The sequence below is a fragment of the Syngnathus floridae genome, chromosome 6, assembly GCF_059516105.1.
Source record: "Syngnathus floridae isolate MCC-2025c chromosome 6, RoL_Sflo_1.0, whole genome shotgun sequence".
Taxonomy (NCBI): Eukaryota; Metazoa; Chordata; class Actinopteri; order Syngnathiformes; family Syngnathidae; genus Syngnathus; species Syngnathus floridae.
Window position 1 is genome coordinate 11,824,822 of NC_142418.1, and position 17,978 is coordinate 11,842,799.

Below are 17,978 nucleotides of genomic sequence, written 5' to 3' on the forward strand. Positions count from 1 at the left end.
ATATATTTAACCATTTTACGTAGTTATCTATAGTATAAAGAAGTAACATCATCGTTGATTCTTCAACGGGCCAGTGGCGCAATGGATAACGCGTCTGACTACGGATCAGAAGATTCTAGGTTCGACTCCTGGCTGGCTCGATACTTTTGACAATGCTCCTTATATTTACACTCGCAAAGTAGATTAGGAGCTCATAAACCAATCACACACTTTAAACTACATCTAATGCAGGAAAATTATTTATTATACTTAAGTCCATTTAGGCTCTGGCACTGCTCCAGGATGTTTTTTCCCCCCCTCTCCTGGTGCATCTCATATGACTGATATTTAGGGGAAATGACAATATAGTTCAGAAATATATTTTATATCATGAAATAAGATGCCGGGGGGCTTAACAGGGCACCACAGATTTCTGACAGATCTCGGTGCAGCATATTCCTTGTTTCGGGTAATGTCATATTTTTACTTTTAAGTAATATTCTGCAACTTTAACTTTGACCACTTGTTATCTGCTATGATATTTGTACTTTTCATCAAGCATTGCTTCCAGATAGTTTACACAAAAGACACATTTTTGTTTGGTGGCCCAAAATTACTGCCTTATGGGGCAAGGATGGTTGAGCCCAATGAACTCTGCCTAGTAACAGGCAAACGTGAAGTAAAAAAATTCCAATAAATGTGGTTGGTCAAATATCATAAATATTTACAATATTATATGATTATTATATGGTAAAAAAAACCGACAAGAATCATGCGTATTTTGTAAACCCTCAACAGCAGCACTATGCAAATTCTTAGCTGACGCGAGATGTATCCCCGTCCTTCCACTTGCTCCACTCTCTCCAGCGGTGTCCCACGTTGACGTCACATTAGAGGACGAGATCAAGCACACTGCAGCGGAAACACGAGTGGAATCGAGTGATGTAATGTCGCCTGCCTGCTGACCACGGATGGCTGTTTGTGCCAGGCTCTGCGGAGTGGGGCAGTCGCGGAGGTGCCGAAGGCGACCGCGGCAGAATCAGCAAGAACAGGCGAGCGATTCGGACATGGACGAGGAGGAAGAGGAGCGCATCGTGGGCCAGAGGCGCGGCGACGCCGGCTGCGGTAGAACGGAAAGCGGCGTCAACACTACAGGGCCGAGCCGGGCGCACCGCGGCGGGGGAGACGGCACGGAACACCCGCACCCGCAGGCCTTGTCGGAACTACCGCCGGAGCTTTTAGTGGAGATCTTCTCCTTACTTCCCGGACCCGCGCTACCCAACGTCGCCTTAGTCTGCAAGAAATTTAGACAAATCCTCAACACAGAAACCATCTGGAGAAGGCGGTGCATGGAAGGTATTAAGACAGCAGCGAGAAAAGGCCTGCTGCTAACCTCTTGTTGTTACATTGCGTAAACGTCACACGACGTGACATTTTACCGTGCGATAAATTAGATGTGCCCGGTGCAGCGTAAATATTTATTGGCTGTGTATTGATCGGGAACGAGAAGGCCCCGACAACCAGCTGTCAAAGCAAATGTGAACCGGCTGACTTTGTTTACAGGCCCTCCTCAGCTCGGCAATCCCACTGCAGTAGGCTAGGCTGCCCTTCTATGGAAGGTCCTCCGGTTATACTTAGATCCGTGTTTCCCAACCTTTTATTTAGGCAAGGTGCACATTTTGCATGAGATGAATATCACTCTATCTCGCTTTAAAATGTACACACAAATAATCAATTTGAAATTTGGCCCTGTTAGTTGAACAAAATCTTAGATATTCTGTTTTATGGAAGGAAACAGATGCTATTTAGACCTTTATCCATCTAATCATTCTGTCATTATACATTGCTGGTATGGATAGATGAACAAAGATGCATTATCAGTCGTAAACAATTTTGGGACCTAACCACGGCAACTCATGAAGCATTTCCTATGGAAAGGTTAAATGGCATAACAGTTTCCGCTCTCAGTGCAAACAGCAAGTTACTTGGAGACCAGCTGACTTATTAAATGTGTGAGAACTCGGAGTTGTGAGTTAGGAACAGTATAATCAATAGTTCTGTGCTAGTGCATTTCAAGGTGGAGATGGCATTCAAAGTTCCATTTTAAAATCGAGGAACTCGCTCCGAAAGCCAAAACTGCTAATAAGCAAGTGCCACTTGTCAACTGAGTTTTGAGTTTAATACGCTTGCAATGCTGTTACAAGGCGTTTACATGCTGACCGGAAGCTAACATGCCACCTTACAGCGATCGGGAAGTGCTAAGTGCACAAAGTCCATTAAGATTGATTAATGGATAGCACACTACAAGTATGGAACCACAGGTTTAAATATAGCAAGCTGACAGCCTTTATATATTTATAATACAATCATGTTGCATGAGATGTGTTGCAGCTGTGTACCGATACTGCACAACACGCTGTACAAAAACTTCAAAATCCAAGTTTGACACTGCGCAGCTTAAAAAGACAGCAATACTTGACTTGCACCATCTATGATGAAATTTCCTGCCACCCGTTGAGCAGCTGTCTCGTGCTTCAGAATTAGAAAAGGAATTTATTGCCCTAAGACTCACTCTGAAATCCAAGCTGAAGATCTAAGATACAGTGAAGCCCCTTGTACTGTAGCAAAATACACAAAACAACCAAAAGTCTTAAGGCACTGTCTATTACACTTGTAGAAATTGAAATATGTATGTCTTTATGGACCTTTTTGGGTGCACTGAGGCAAAGCGGAAAAGAAGAGACCTTTTCCAAACTGACCTCTCACAGAGAGATAGCCTTCCTGTTAATGCAGATTCAAAATTGATTCAAAATTAAGGGGGATGTAAACCAGGTTCTGGTGGGCTGGGTTCCACCTCTTTTGTCGTCATTGTGTAAGATTGTCCAGTTTGAATACATAGTAGCATCTTATACATTTGTGATTGCACGGCTTCAGAAGCTGCTTGATTCCCCTCATGTCTCTTTGGGTCACGTCTCCAGGTAGTGGTGTTGCTACCATAAAATTTCGCTAGTCTGCCACACCACTTCATTAATCTGTTGTTTTTAATATCACTGTCAAAAGGTGTAAAATCCCACTGTGCTAATACTAATTTCAATAATGGAAGTGCCCATCCCTTCTAGTTATAGTTTTCATACTGTATATGTATTTCTTTTTTTTTCTGCAGAATTCCACATAAAGGAGGATTTGAGAAAGACAGAAGTGGGTGGAGTTTCTAGCCGAGACCTCTATGTGAAACGTGAGTGAAATTGTTTTACAGTGAAACTATAAATTTGTTATTACTTATACGTCATCAATGTTATTACTGAAATTTGATTTGCAATACTCACTCATATGGAATGTAGTATATAGGCTTATGTTAAGTCTTCATTTTAATTCTCTCTCCAGGGGGTCCTTCAACATTTTTTTTTTCTGCATCCCTAAATATGTTGATGTTTCTTACATGAAGTACTTTAGTGACTAGAAATTATTCCTGGCAAAAGCCTTGGTCCTTTATATTTGGGTATATTGATTCAATATTTTGGCACATTGTGCACACATTCACTTGAGTGCCTCGTTGATCGGAGCTCACCTGGATCTCTGGCTCCTCTACATGCCTGTGTTGTGACTGTCTAGGTGTTAACCCACGAGTGAAGTCTGGGCGCTTTGTGAAGCTCCTTCCGGATTACGAGCATATGGACTATAAAGACGTGTACACACACCGTATGTAAACGGGCTCTGACTTATTGCCGACAGCACGCTGGCCTTTGTGTGTTTGTTGGGGGTGCTACTCATGGTGTAATTTTGATTGAAAGTGTTCTGCTTTGTGTGAGAATTGCAAATGCTTTTAGTGCCACAAATAGAAACGTAGATTTATAGAGTTATGTTGAGCATGTTGGCAGCGGGAAACTCAATCCCATTACATATTCCTTTGAGGTTTCACACAAATTGAACCCTGTACTAACTGAGACTGGGAAAGAAATAACGTGTGCAGTGTGCCCTCACGTAAAGTATTTGCACAGCACTATTTGGAGTACTGATTATGGTGCATTGTGTTCTTGTGTTGCAGTGCTTCATCCATACAGGCACATTTTGGGATTATGGCAGCCTGACATAGGCCCTTACGGGGGGTTACTTAATGTTGTGGTAAGCATGACTATGAGATGGAAATCTTTGGGAAATGCAATATTAAGAGACTGATGTTTGATAATTCCAAGGTTGATGGGCTGTTCATCATCGGTTGGATGTATTTACCACCACACGACCCTCGTGTGGAGGATCCCATGAGAAAACGACCTCTCTTTCGTATCCACATGTGGGAAAGCAAGAAGGCCACTGTGGAGTGTATGTATGGACACAAAGGTCCCCACAAAGGAGACATCCAGGTGAGCAATCACACACAACGTAAGAGAAACCAGAACATGGAATAAATTAGATTCCTAAGTGTCAATGTGATAAGTATTTAATTTTTCTATTATGTTTTTATTTGTAGACTGTCAGGAAGGATGAATTCTCAACAAAATGTAACCAGACGGATCATCATCGCATGCCAGGAGGCAGACAGGAAGTAGGTCAAATCAAAAGTTACTGTATTTCCTCTGGTTTGCGATTTTTTTTTTCTTCCTGGAGTGGTTTTATTTACTTCAAGTCAAAAGTCATACAATTCAGCATTCAGGTGGTCTGTGGATGTTTGTGTAGGAGTTCAGGACATGGCTGGAGGACGAATGGGGCCGGACGCTAGAAGAAATCTTCCATGAGCATATGCAGGAGCTCATCCTGATGAAGTTCATTTACACCAGCCAATATGAGTATGCAACATTTGCATGCACAGGTTTTTACCTCACATACTTTGCGACTCGTGATTTTTTTGCACTTGAAATTCTAATATTGCTGTACGGATTTGAAAAATCGTGAAAACATTCTGCATTCGGTTATAAATAAATATGATAAGGCTTAATTTTGATTGTCATTATCAAAGAGAGAATAAATAATGGATCAAATTGTCTGCCTGTACAAAGTGAACAAATTTCAAAACGTCCATTCACTAATGTGTATGGCTGGCTACATTTCTTGATTTGAAAATTTGGCCCACCTGAATTTGTATTTGAATAGCCTTGGTGTACTGCATTTACAAAATACTGATCATACTACGCATGTGTAAATTTGAATTGGACATCTTTACCTGATTAAAGTCAGAGAAGAAGTAAATCATTGAATAATTGGTCAACAATTTCCCATTATTTTCTCTTGTCAGCAACTGCCTAACATACCGACGGATCTACTTGCCTCCTCCAATGCCCTCTGACTTGATTCAGCCAGGCCTCTTTAAAGGCACCTATGGCAGTCACGGTTTGGAGATTGTCATGCTCAGCTTTCACAAGACCTCGGCAAGGGCCACCAAACTCACTGTAAGTCACTGCTCTCCTACAGTATCTCAGATATCAGCCAACTGGCTGTTGGTTTTTGCCTTTAATGATTTGCCTTTTGCTGTGACTAGTCTTGGAACACAAAGAAAACACAGGGTTTTTGCCACTGTCACACACCACCTGTGTTGTCAATTATTAACAATTGCCCAAACACAGTGATTATCCTGGGCCAATACCTTTCATACTATGCAAGATACCGTCGCACTCATCTGAACTGCAAACTAAATAAACTACATAATAGTTCAACTTTTAACACATGGAGTATTTTTTTTTTAAACAAAATGAAAAAAGGGAACATGGAGAAATATTAAAATATTTTTTACAAATGTAGAATATGAAAACAATGCAATATAGTTTACCGTCTTAAGTGTTTTAGCAGGTATTCAAGATTCCAAACAAACAAATTGAACAGATTGTAAGATACAGTGTTAACATCACTGCATCTTGCAAATGTGCATCATCAAAAGATGACACGACTAATTGCTACGTTGGTCTGATAGCTGCACTCCTGGTCAGTAGCAGCTAAACTGCTGGCAGCAGTATGTTCAGACTTGCTCACATTTTCATGCAAACTATTCTTCGAGAAAGGACCAGAATATGAAAATGTTTAACGGACGCCAGTCTCAGTTGTTCTCCATTGCGATCATAAGACAACAGAGCATGATTGGGTGATTGTTTAGTTTCCACGACATCAGGCACGGCAGACTCGGTTTCAGATCAAGAAATTAATATGAAATACAATAAACATGCTATTTTCATCAGATGTCAAGAAGGGCTCCTAATATAAATAGAAATGTGTAGACTGTTTAAGGTAACTGAATTTTGTATTATATGTGCAGGGAGACCCCAACGTTCCCGCTGGGCAACTGACTTTGGATATTGACCTGGATCAGCCGCTTATCCTTCCAGACTTGGAACATCAGCGCAATCTAGAGGAGCTGTCACGCCTCGTAATGGGAGTGCATGAACAAGTACAGAGGCAGGTGAGGGAAGGGACCTCTGAAGGCGCTTGTGGTGATGCTGCCGCAGCAAACGTGGCAGAGGCCAATCGTGGCGTCACTTCTGACGGCTGCCAGCCGGGTCCAAGTGCAGACACTGGTTCATGTGAGAGCCAACCCTTCGTCCTACCCCTAGGAGTCATGGCTCGCAATGAAGTGTACCCACGCACTTGCAGAAAATGGTAAGAACATCTCACATGTATATCGTATACGCATTCTCAGTGACAGAGTGACAAGTGGAACAATAAATGCTCTTCCATTAATTGGCAAAAACCAGAGGAACATTTTACTGCTCAAAATTTGCTCTTCTATGGCTCAGGAGACAAATTTCAGAGTCCCACCTCAGCCTCGTTTTGACTTTCGTCTCCAGTGTTTTTCATGCGTTTCTCCTCCAAAATTCATGGGGAAAAATAAGTAAGAACTAGTCATTAGAGGGACTCATACTTAATTGCGAAACCTTGGAAATTTCAAGTATCATCAATTGCTCCTCTATCGCTCATTAAAAGTGATAATTAGCAATACTGCTTTGACCTCTAATTTAAATGGCACCAATTTCACAGCCAGCACGCTCTTTGAAGGCTCCGAGTAGTGATTCTTGACTAGTAGAGCAAGCTAACATCTCTTACACAGTCATTCGGCTTTATAATCGCGAATGGCAAATAGGCTGACGAATGATTGGGATGATTAAATATTCTGGATCTGACCGAATCTTAATATTTTTCATTAAAATGAAACAAAGCATGCCAGCTGTAAATTATTGTCGTTTGTTATGCCTCGTTGTTTTATTGTGGTTGATAATTGAAACTGTGTCAATCACAATACAATACTTCAAATAGAAAAAACCAGAAGACCTTTGTAACCTTCAATGAGACATTTTCAAGCAATTCATTCTACATAATTAAAAAAATGCAATGTGGATCACAATCTAATCAGTCCGATAGTTAAAATAGTGTCAATATTGTGGAGAGTTTACTCTATCTCAGATATTGACTGAAGAATTTGTGTGCCATCCATCAGCTTCTATGGGACGGGTCTGATTGCCGGGCATGGCTTCACAAGTCCAGAGCGCACCCCGGGGCTATTTGTGCTGTTTGATCAAGATCGTTTTGGTTTCATCTGGCTGGAGTTGAAGTCTTTCAGTCTCTACATTCGCCTGACGGACAACCTGCCCCACGCACATGCGCCAAACTTGGAGCGATTCGAGGCCATGCTGCGCAACATGCAGTCTTGGACGTCATGAGGCCCCAAGCTTTAAATCCCTTTCTGGCAATACAATAAATCATAAGAATAATAACAATAGAAATAACACTACACAGTACATTATACCTCGCTCTCATCCCCACAGCGGTACATATTGGTTTGTGGCATGATCTTTTCCAGCCTCTCTTTCTCAAATCTTTTGTTTCACTGTCTCATAAGGGCAGGTTTATCACTTTGACCCATCCTGACTCATGTCGCTCCAGTGCCGCAAAAAAAAAAAAGGGTCACAAGTGTGTTTATATATATACGTATATATATTTATTTATTTATTGACATCCTCCAGGTGAAACAGAGGTACGATATTGCTTACCACTTATGGCTCAATCTTTATGTGCCTCTGATTCTCAAATCATGTCTGTACTTAGTAGTGTTTGAAGAAATAATGGCGTAAAACGCATTTCCATTCAGTGCCCGTTATGTTTTGTTCTACGACATGCTGCATTTTATTTGGCTTTGCAGCAAACTATTTTTAGGAACAAGTATGCCTTTCAATTTAGTTTTTGAATTACATGATATTAAATATACAGCTTCTCAGGTATTTTTTGTCATGAAATTGTGAATCACAGGACGCCCCTTTCATCTATTTGTTGTCAGAGCTAGTTAGGTTAAATCAGTTTTAAAGCTTGCCCAGTTGGAATAATGTGGCTCTCACAACAGGGCATCTGCCAAACAGATTGCAAAGGAATTGCTCTCTTATCAAACAGTGTAGCTCCGATTATTGTTTGATTTGTGCTCTTTGAGCTTTAGTGATAATATTTTTAGTGAAATGCTTGGGCTCTTAAAAATTATTTAAGCACGCCTTACTTGAAAATGTCAGTTGAAAACATGTCTTGGAAAAGTATAATATAAGCTATACATTCACTGGATTCATTCACTGTATGAAATTATTATTGGCAGATTTTTTTTTTTTGCAAGATACAAAATTGCAACATCCGGTGTATGTATCATCATATTTGTACTTTAAATGTTTGCCTCACCTTGTTATCCCATTCCCAACTTTCCTTTTTTAAATTTATTTCACAACACCGTGTCGCTCAGGTGTGCCCAGATCCGGTCTCCGAGAGGCCCTATTCAGCCTATTATTGACGTATCCCTATTCCAACACACCCGATTCAAGTGATCAGGATCGTCATTAGGCTTTCGCAAACCTTGCTGATGAGCTGATCATTTGAATCAGGGGTGTTGGAGAAGGCATATACTTACAACAGTCCGGATGGGGTTTCTTGAGTACAGGACTTAGGTACCCCTGGTCTTACAGGACATTGTAGAACCCAAAATCATTTACCAAGTATTGTGTATATTATATGTATGTCATGTTATGGCTTGATGGCTTTGCCCAGTAGCTTTTCTTCTACAAGTGCACTTTTCTGGGCAGTATAGTAACTCATATTTAAAGAAAGGGCACACTGGGCAGCACATTCGTAGTAGTCTGCAGCTATACTAACATTTGCAAAAATAAAAATATGAGCTTTTGTCTTGTTCATCTGAACCTAACTATATGGTTCAATAAATTTTCCTATCTGCAAACCATTTGTACCAGGCTATTTAATTGGTATACCTTAGTGTTGCTTTGGGCGGGGCTCATTTGGAGTCATTTCCAACTCTTAAATTGTACAAATTAAACTGAGTCATTTTCTTTAACTGTAGGTTTTTGTGGTTTTCTTTTGAGTTTACAACCAAGACATTTGCAATATTTTATACGGTGATCTATGTGGTACTACGATAATATTTTTTCATGATGTAATTATAGTGGACTGCACCTATAGCACCATTACCATCATTCATTCTCCAGAAAGGGGTACACGTTTGGTTTCACCAGTCACTTGTTAAAATCCAAAATTTTCATATAGTCTTCACCTAAATTATATATAATATGAATAAACAATGGTCACACAATGTTTAATTGATGTAATTAAAATGTTCTGGACGTAGTTCTCATAACGCATTCATAGTTCTCACGACACTCAAAATCAGTTAACAACTACTGTATGTCACGATGAACCACTACATTAAACTTACAGTATCAGAGTATGTGATCTGAAAAAGACAGCTTAAAAAGAAAAAGTGAAAAAATGCAAGCCTTCTAAAATTCATTGTGCTCCGTCTTCTGATGTTGTCGAACCTTCTCTGGGATGGTCTGAGTCATGAAGACGAAGCGATCCTTTTTCAGGTGCTGGGAAATGACCTGCTCCTTTGCCCTTATTACCAGGTACTTTTCTTCTTTTTCATATAGAGGCCAGTGAGCAAGGCCATCACCATTCGGCGACCTACATGAATGCATAGTACAGTAAAGCTTGTTTTAGTAGTTGTTTCATTCTGTTTGGATCTGAATTAAACAGGAAGGACTTTTGGTTAATTACCCCGTCCGAGCAAAGTTGCCCCAGTAGGCCATCATTGTTCGGCTAAGTTGCTCTTCTTCCTCCAGGCATGTAGCTGAAATGGAGAGCTTTAGTGAAACACTTTGCACTCAAAGTAAACAATGTATATGAGGTGTCAAACGAGGTCCCACCATTTAGTCGGATATGGGTTGTTGCAAAGCACAACCCAAACACTGTAAAGATTTCGTCTCCATGGTCACACCCTACAAAGTTTGGTCTTTTTGCCTTCAAGAAATGAGGTGGATGCCGGTACTCATACAAGTACACACGTGCGCCGGCATCTAGAGATAGAAGAATCGACAGTTGGTTGCCACTGACAAATTGATGGGAATGTTTGTGCATTCACAGTACCTCTGTGAGCATTTGAAGACTTAATGGCGGGAATGGTGAACAACAAATCCCCAAAGAACTCAGTAAAACCATCTCGATTTTTCTCTCGATCTTCACCAGTTCCGATATATTCCTCTAACATTAAATCCATGATGAGGGTTTGGGGCTGAAGAAAATTAATGACACTTTAAAGGGGAGGGCAACCGCAAAATTCTATTCGTAGTAATATGTTCTGTGCAGCCCAACGAGTCAAAATACAGTGTTCTGATTAATGTTTGTGGAATATGAAATTAACAGGCAAAATCCTCTTGTTTAGATTCATCTCAGGCGGTGGCCATTTTGGTACGGCTCAGCAGTTTTCTGAAGCTGAACAGTGTTTGGTTGTGACCTGAGGCCTGGCAACTGTGATGTCATTTTCGGTCGACAGCGAAATGGCCTCAACCTGAGATTTTGCTGCTTAACTCATATTCCTCAAACACAACATTAATTAGGATGCAATGTTTAAACTAGTGGGGGCACATAATACATATTGTAAAGAAAATTTGGTGGTTGACTTCCTCTTTAAGAAAAACTCAGAATGATGAAGTAAAGAATGGCAAGCATCAAAAGCCTTACATTGGAGTTGAAGACCATCATTAAGTTTACAACTTGCTCCCGGTCTAGTCCTTCAGTCCAGTTTGGCGGAGCCATGTACTAGGAAAAAGGGAAGAAGTGATGAGATTTTCATGAGTCTCAGAGACTGCAGAAACATACCATATTAGTCACACTTACAGAAAGAATTAACCAGCCTCCTTCATGATCATTAATACCGGTCATGAATGGGACATTTTGAATCTCATGCTTCTTATATAGCTCATTTACTGACTTTGTCAGGAAATGTCCATCTGTAGTTACGGTAATTCTTAGTGTTGGATCCTGAAAAAACATTGGATAATAAATAGCAATTACAAAAATTGGGCACATTATTGATACAAATCAGTCTTTTTGCATGATAGCTCATGAGTCTAAATCAATTTCGCATACCTGTGCAAGAGTCAAAAATAGATCCAGATCAAGGTTTCTCATGCAGGCAGCAATCGTCTGTGTGCTTTCAATGCTACATCCAGATGCATTTGCAACAACCTGAAGATGCACAACAAGAACTCATCAGTTTGAAATGTTACATTCAAACCAAGCTTTTTAGATTTGTGACTTCTGATCAACCTGTGCTCCTGGTAAAGGATCATTTATCACCAACATATCCATTGCAGCAGTGCCACTTTCAGCAATGGCTCGATGGAACAGTCCTTTGGATAATGGTGATAGAAGCTGTATATAAACCCAAAATGACTGCATCAAATCCCCTGTCACCATGAATAAAGAATTTCAATATTAGTGATTCTCACCAACAGGGATACGCTCACTCCACCAGCAGACTCCCCGAAGATGGTGACTGATGCTGGGTCTCCCCCAAAATTGTGAATGTGATTTTGGATCCAGCGAAGGGCTTCAACCTGGTCCAGCAGACCAAAGTTACCAGACACCTGCTCGTCTCCGGTACTATGTAAGAGGTACATGACTACAAGTTATGACTGTTGCTCACATATGCTTCAAATACCTCCAAGGTCATACAGTATTTGTGATGAGAGACCATCACCATTTTTTTTTTTAACGACGCATGACATGAAAAACGTCAGCAGATCTGGCAACATCTCAGTGCAGCTGGGTTCAATTTTTCTTTGGCTTTCTACAAAGCTAATTGCAAAAGAAGTACCGTATTTTCCGCACTATAAGGCACACCGGATTATAAAGTGCACCTTCGATGAATGGCCCATTTTAAAACTTTGTCCATATATAAGGCGCACCGGATTATAAGTCGCACCTTCAATGAATGGCCCATTTTAAAACTTTGTCCATATATAAATCCATATATTTGGACACGCCTGCTGTAGTGGCTCAATATTGGTCCATATATAAGGCGCACCAGATTATAAGGCGCACTGTCGGCTTTTGAGAAAATTGGAGGTTTTTAGGTGCGCCTTATCGTGCGGAAAATATGGTAACAGGCTCAACAAGCTTTTAAGAAAATAAGAATTTGAAAAAGCGGACAATATACACTAGAATGCACTTGCGTTTGCAGACACGTATACAAAAAGGGAGCACAAGGGGACTCCAATACTACCTACGATGCAAAAAAACCATGCAGGATTTATCTGTAGGATCAAAAGTGGACGTCAAGCTGGCTCTCAGAACATGTTTGAGTACTCATGGTTAAGTGGAACTTCATTCAAAGCCAGCTGTCATATTTGTGTGATTATCCTAATAGTTTGCGAACTTTATCTATACTTAATTACACTTGGCTTCTTCATTCAAGTTAATATCTTGGGTGGGTTTACAGCAAACATAACTCTCAAAGTCCAAACTGATTTGGAGGTAATCTGATCTAGCCCGCCTACAGATGATCTTAATGGTTGATTAATTGGACATGCTTGACTCTTTGTATCTGGAGTGTGCATAACTGTATACTCTGCCTTTTGCCCATAGTTAGGCAGGATAGGCTCCTCCCTACAATACTGACCAGGATGAGCGTTTTAGAAGACAGATGATTTCATTGCATGCACTTGCTGTTTTGAAGAATGCAATTCATATTATTTACCTGAGAAAGCCCAAAACTCCCAAGCGATATTGAATCAGCACAACAACCACATCCTGGTAAGCAGCCAAGGCGGATCCGTCATACACTGAAGCTGATCCCAAAGCAAAACCTCCTCCATGGATCCATGCCATGACCTGGTCAGAAATAAATGAGCCCAAAACACATTTTTAACAGGCCTATGTTGAACTTAACATTTATGGACCGTTAAGCACTCATAATGTAATGACTCAACCTAAATCTTGCGTACAAGTAAGAAATTGAGCAACTGTTGAGGCATAACTGGAGTATGAGTGCAAACATTGGTTCTTACTGGGAGCTTTGCATCATGAGGTCTGCTTGCAGGAGTATAAATGTTGAGGTAAAGGCAGTCCTCTGAAACGTCCGGGATTTCTTGTGCTCTGCCACCAATCATCTCCATCAGATCAAGAAGGAACTGTCTATGTTGAATGCACCTGACGAAAGAACATTAATGTAACAATAAAAGTAAGAAACAACACATTTGTCACACAGCTGGAGCACAATTATGCTTACATTGGTGGCTGCTTGCTGGCATCTCTCACTCCTTCCCATCCCTCCACTTTCTGGGGTGGAGCCAGTCTCAGACCAGGGCCTACAGGTGGCTTGGCAAATGGAACACCCAAGTATGCATTGACCCCCGTCTCCTTCCCTTTTACATTCACATGCTGTCCTTTCAGGCTGCCAAGCTCCGTGTGAATGACAGGTGCTGTCAAGATCATAGTGATGAATCAGAATGATGTGATTATCATTGATCATGAACAGCCAAAACACACTTGTCGGATATTATTGACTGGTATTTTTTTCTTCTTCTTTCTAATACTGGGCAAATCAGGTAACGTGGTGGAGTAGGGTGGTGGAGAAGGGGGACCTTACAGGTCATGTTACTAGCAAAGAAATTGCTAGACAATGTCAGACAAATTGCTGGACAGTTATGGAAAATCCCAGAACATCATATTACGTAAGTAAGGTTAGTAGCACAGAGGTGACTGGTGTGTAGGTTTGTGCACGTTTGTGTTCCAATTACGTCATTATGGTGATTAAGAAATATTGTAACGGAAAGAGAATCCTTCTAGTTTCTGCATGAGCAAGAGAAGAAAAAAAACCCCAATAATCTTAAAAAACTAGGAGTGCCAAGTTCTTTTGGACACGAGGTCAGCAGCATCAGTAGAATTTGCTTTTACATACTGAAGTTTAGTTCCATGTACTGTATGGAAGCAAGAATATACATTTCAAATGATGGAATGTAACTCACCATCACTTCCTGCTGCAATACATAAATAGAACAAAGCTGAGAGAAAGCAAAGCGTTTCCTCTCGACGGAACTTCATGTTCCTGGTTGTGCGAATGTCAACGCTGTGATCGGGGCTTTGTGGAATGCGAAGAAGTGTGCCGAAGTCAGCTACCCTTTGCACTCTGCCCTCACTGGCGCGGGTTGTGGTGCTCTTGCTGCTTTATTGGCAAGGGAGCGCAACAAGCTCGTCCTGGCAGTAGCCGACTCCGCCCTCACTCTGCGCACACTGGGCTCTGGTGCTGTTGCTACTTTATTTTTAAGGGAGCGCAACCAACTCGTCCTGAATTGATATTAGACGCTAGATTGATTGAATTAAACCTTTAAATTTTTAAATGGCATTTTTAAGTTTATATTTCATGGTGAAGGTATTTAATTTGGGCACTTTCGCTCCAATGTAGCCGCTATGGAGTTTTATCGTTTACCTGAGTTGCGACAGCATGCTGTCATAAATGGTATTTGTATTTATGAGATTAACAGTTTTTCATTTGCATTGTATTTATTTATTCACTAATCGGATGACATTTCAACAAAGCTGGTTGGTGTGTTTTAAATTGTCGCCTTTGAAAAACCCGGAGCTTTAGGAAGTAAAAACTTTTAAACATGTTGCCTTTCGTCAGAGTCAATTAATTTTACGAAGATAAATGGATAAACTGAGGAAACAGAATGACGATTATGTCATCAAGACGCGCAGCGTGTGGCTGAAAGGTATGAGGTGTGCTTGTTTTCTTTACGTGTGCTTGAGTGCCTTTGATTGAGTGCTTTTGCTAAGCATGCAGACCTTTTCAGCACACTTACAACAACAACAAACGTGCATCTGGATGTCTGACCCAATCGGGTCCCGGTGAATGGGACCGAACACGCACAACATGTTTAGAAGCACTTTTCAAGGTGGATTTCTATCTATATTATACAGCATCGGCAGCAAACCTCTTCAGATATGGGATATAAAGGTAGATCTCTGAGAACTTGAACCCTCCGTCTACGTTTGGTTATTTTCATATATTTCTATACTGCCAGCAATACGTTTTATGACGCCTGTGTTATCTCATTGTGGTGCACTCGCTGTTGATTTGATCCTTTAGCATAACATTTGATATTAATTATAACCCGTTATTTATTATTAACAGCACACGTATATAATGTACTCCTATTACGAATATAATACACCGACGTAAAAAATAGCAGCAATGAGGTTAACATAAATTTTAATCTAAAAAAAAAAAAAGCTTAAAACTTGCATGTTTATATATTTTAATGAATAAATTTACACAACACAATTATTCTACGGTAATTGCAGTGAATAAAATGAATAAACCTCTTCCAAATGTAGTTTAGGACCATGAAATCATCAATTTCCCAGTATTTATGTGCTATTTATATTCTAGTGTAGTTAAATTCAAATTTATTTATACAACACTTAATGACAAAGGTCTCAAACTGCTCTAGAAACCCACAATGACAAATATAAACGGCATCCCCTGATCTTGACACCACGAGAAGACAAGGTAAAACTAAAACAAAACTAAAGCTAACTCTTGGGAAGAACAAAAAACCTTGTGTGTAAAATAGACAAGTGGGCTATTATCACTGCTTTTCCAACAGCAATACCTTTTATTTGTCAATGAGCGTTATGAATGTCTTTTGCTAAATATAGAATTTAAACTATTGTCATTCCTCAAGTTAGTAGAGACGCATAATTGGAGCCTCAGTCTCGCACTAAAATACTACTGCATTTATTTTGTATTTTACAGGTGAAGAATGGTCATATTAAACGAGTTACAGACAATGACATCAACTCTCTGGTGTTGGAGGTGGAGGGTTCAAATGTCAGGTGAGTTCGATTTTTCAGCTCAAATCTTCAGAAAAGGTGCACCACTGCTAAAGGATTGTCACCTTTGACTTTTCTGTGCCACCACCTCCCTGTGATTCTACAGTACCAACTACATCACATGTCCCGCTGACCCGAGGCAGACACTTGGCATCAAAATGCCGTTTCTTGTGATGATCGTCAAGAAGACCAGGAAATATTTCAGCTTTGAAGTCCAGGCACTGAAACATGTTCTTAACACGTGATTATAGACAGTAACTATTGCTATTCAGGGTGAGCCATAATTGCTGTATTCCCTTTTCCACTTTCAGGTCTTAGACGATCAGAATTTACGCCGGAGGTTTCGGGCAAGTAATCACCACAGCAAGACGCAAGTGAATTCATTTATGTGCACAATGCCAATTAGTGTTGATGACCGCTGGAACCAGTTTCAATTCAACTTGGTAGACATCACCAGGAGGGCCTATGGGACCAGTTATGTAGAGACGCAGCGTGTGCAGGTATGTGTGCGTATGGACAGCAGAAGAAAGTGATCCCCAGAAATGAGTACAAAAAAAAAAAACAGCTGTAAAAAAAGACTAACAATATTAAAATGTAAAAAGTTAAAGAAAGATAAAGTTCAAATCTTCAAGTTGTCAGGAACGCAGGAACACTCTTTATAAGGCAACGCAAGTAGAGAACAACAACCAAGTAACAAAAAATAAAATGATCGACTAACCTCGGTGGGTTATTTTTATGAGCTTGTATGCCTAAATTCAGTTATTGTCTCATTTAATCTACGGTTAGGTCGAGGGGCAGAGTCACGCAGAGCTCTATTTATTCGGTAATTGTTCCTGGCCAGATGACGGCGCGCTGGGCACCACCTAACAAACAAGCCTAATCCATCCAGGCTAAACACTGGCTCTCCTCAAATCTTAAATCTGCCGTTGATGCCCGCTGAGCTGAGGTTACATATACTGTAGGTTTTGGATGAAATACTCATATCTGAGACAGTGCTCGTTTGATTGTTTTCAGAATATATTGGTTGAACTCTAGCATATTCAACTCTCTTTCCACCTTTTAACCTAAAATGTACAATATAAATTAATTTACTTGATCACCTGTTGGGGACAGTATACTGCATACTTGTGGGATTGTGAAATATTAGTGTTTCCGGGTTCACTTTGCATCATCCTGCACTCCCTGCCCATGAACACCTTTCTTTTTCTTCTACAGCAGAAGTGCCCTTAAGGAAAGCACCTGAATCCTTCAATAGGTCTGCGTTCAATATGATGGGTCAAAATGAGAAATTGACTTTAATATATGCTTGTAAAGAACACATGACTGTAGTAAACAACCCATCTAAAAAAACTCAGTGTCATTCTGTCGTGATCTGTTTTCTTTCAGATTCATGCAAATTGTCGTATTCGGAGGGTATATTTCACCGATAAACAGTACACTGAGGATGAGCTCCCACCCGAGTTTAAGCTGGTTATTCCTGTCAAGAGACAGGACGCAAGGTAGGGAAAAAAATACTGAACATTTAGATCATTGGATTTTTTTTTAACTCTTTCTTTTTCTCGCAGCAAAAAGGGAGGTCCTCGACCTGCTCCACCTCGACCGACCTGAACCAAGTTTGAGCACAACTATTTGTGTGTGTAGCCGTTAGTTTAACTTTGAACATCTATTATATTCAAAGTTGAAAATGTTTCTTTTTAGTTGTGTCTTTTCCTATTTTTTAAACAAATTCCACTTCTTTATTGTTTGATTTATTTACATTATGAATCAATGTAATACAAGTGTTAATCATAATACTGGAAACTTGTATAATGTCAGCTTTTTGACAAATTATTTACTAAAATGAAGTTTTAACCTCACCA

The 17,978-nt window shown here is 40.3% G+C and overlaps 3 protein-coding genes and 1 non-coding gene across 6 annotated transcripts; 3 read left to right on the plus strand and 1 right to left on the minus strand.

The window, feature by feature from the left end:
* Nucleotides 1–67: 67 nt before the first annotated feature.
* On the plus strand, nt 68–140 carry trnar-acg (transfer RNA arginine (anticodon ACG)). Its single transcript has one exon. It is a non-coding gene; the product is annotated as a tRNA-Arg (tRNA).
* A 706-nt stretch (nt 141–846) lies between these two features.
* fbxo31 (F-box protein 31) lies at nt 847–9,280 on the plus strand. 2 transcript variants are annotated; one of them, XM_088379926.1, is made up of 10 exons: nt 847–1,335; nt 3,143–3,214; nt 3,592–3,678; nt 4,025–4,101; nt 4,173–4,340; nt 4,448–4,522; nt 4,654–4,763; nt 5,210–5,363; nt 6,221–6,561; nt 7,397–9,280. In XM_088379926.1, the coding sequence occupies exons 1-10, from the start codon at nt 951–953 to the stop codon at nt 7,617–7,619; spliced, it is 1,692 nt and encodes a 563-aa protein (XP_088236052.1). In that variant the 5' UTR covers nt 847–950; the 3' UTR covers nt 7,620–9,280. The 2 variants fall into 2 exon arrangements, with proteins under 2 accessions (XP_088236052.1, XP_088236053.1); XM_088379927.1 differs by lacking the exon at nt 3,592–3,678.
* Nucleotides 9,281–9,522: 242 nt separating this feature from the next.
* ces2b (carboxylesterase 2b) lies at nt 9,523–14,446 on the minus strand. The gene is made up of 13 exons (XM_088379928.1): nt 14,253–14,446; nt 13,514–13,706; nt 13,293–13,434; nt 12,983–13,116; nt 11,733–11,886; nt 11,551–11,655; nt 11,371–11,469; nt 11,119–11,262; nt 10,963–11,040; nt 10,369–10,513; nt 10,149–10,298; nt 10,000–10,072; nt 9,523–9,906 (listed from the first exon to the last, which is right to left on the minus strand). Exons 1-13 carry the CDS (start codon nt 14,326–14,328, stop codon nt 9,723–9,725), a joined length of 1,677 nt encoding a protein of 558 aa, XP_088236054.1. The 5' UTR covers nt 14,329–14,446; the 3' UTR covers nt 9,523–9,722.
* A 67-nt stretch (nt 14,447–14,513) lies between these two features.
* On the plus strand, nt 14,514–17,975 carry LOC148396553 (cilia- and flagella-associated protein 20-like). 2 transcript variants are annotated; one of them, XM_088379930.1, is made up of 7 exons: nt 14,811–14,996; nt 15,078–15,241; nt 16,043–16,122; nt 16,226–16,337; nt 16,431–16,619; nt 17,506–17,618; nt 17,685–17,975. In XM_088379930.1, the coding sequence occupies exons 2-7, from the start codon at nt 15,137–15,139 to the stop codon at nt 17,725–17,727; spliced, it is 642 nt and encodes a 213-aa protein (XP_088236056.1). In that variant the 5' UTR covers nt 14,811–14,996; nt 15,078–15,136; the 3' UTR covers nt 17,728–17,975. The 2 variants fall into 2 exon arrangements, with proteins under 2 accessions (XP_088236057.1, XP_088236056.1); XM_088379931.1 differs by lacking the exons at nt 14,811–14,996; nt 15,078–15,241 and adding an exon at nt 14,514–14,743.
* Nucleotides 17,976–17,978: the final 3 nt, after the last annotated feature.

Excerpts from the sequence above, each read along its gene's own strand:
- ces2b (XM_088379928.1), bottom strand. The coding sequence starts at position 14,328 with ATGAAGTTCCGTCGAGAGGAAACGCTTTGCTTTCTCTCAGCTTTGTTC. Across the intron at positions 13,435-13,513 it reads GCCAGCAAGCAGCCACCAAT|GTGCATTCAACATAGACAGT; the intron begins GTAAGCATAATT and ends TTCTTTCGTCAG. Across the intron at positions 11,263-11,370 it reads TATTTTTGACTCTTGCACAG|GATCCAACACTAAGAATTAC; the intron begins GTATGCGAAATT and ends ATGTTTTTTCAG.
- LOC148396553 (XM_088379930.1), top strand. The coding sequence starts at position 15,137 with ATGGGACCGAACACGCACAACATGTTTAGAAGCACTTTTCAAGGTGGA. Across the intron at positions 16,338-16,430 it reads ATTTCAGCTTTGAAGTCCAG|GTCTTAGACGATCAGAATTT; the intron begins GCACTGAAACAT and ends TTCCACTTTCAG. Across the intron at positions 16,620-17,505 it reads TAGAGACGCAGCGTGTGCAG|ATTCATGCAAATTGTCGTAT; the intron begins GTATGTGTGCGT and ends GTTTTCTTTCAG.
- fbxo31 (XM_088379926.1), top strand. The coding sequence starts at position 951 with ATGGCTGTTTGTGCCAGGCTCTGCGGAGTGGGGCAGTCGCGGAGGTGC. Across the intron at positions 1,336-3,142 it reads GAGAAGGCGGTGCATGGAAG|AATTCCACATAAAGGAGGAT; the intron begins GTATTAAGACAG and ends TTTTTTCTGCAG. Across the intron at positions 6,562-7,396 it reads CCACGCACTTGCAGAAAATG|CTTCTATGGGACGGGTCTGA; the intron begins GTAAGAACATCT and ends GCCATCCATCAG.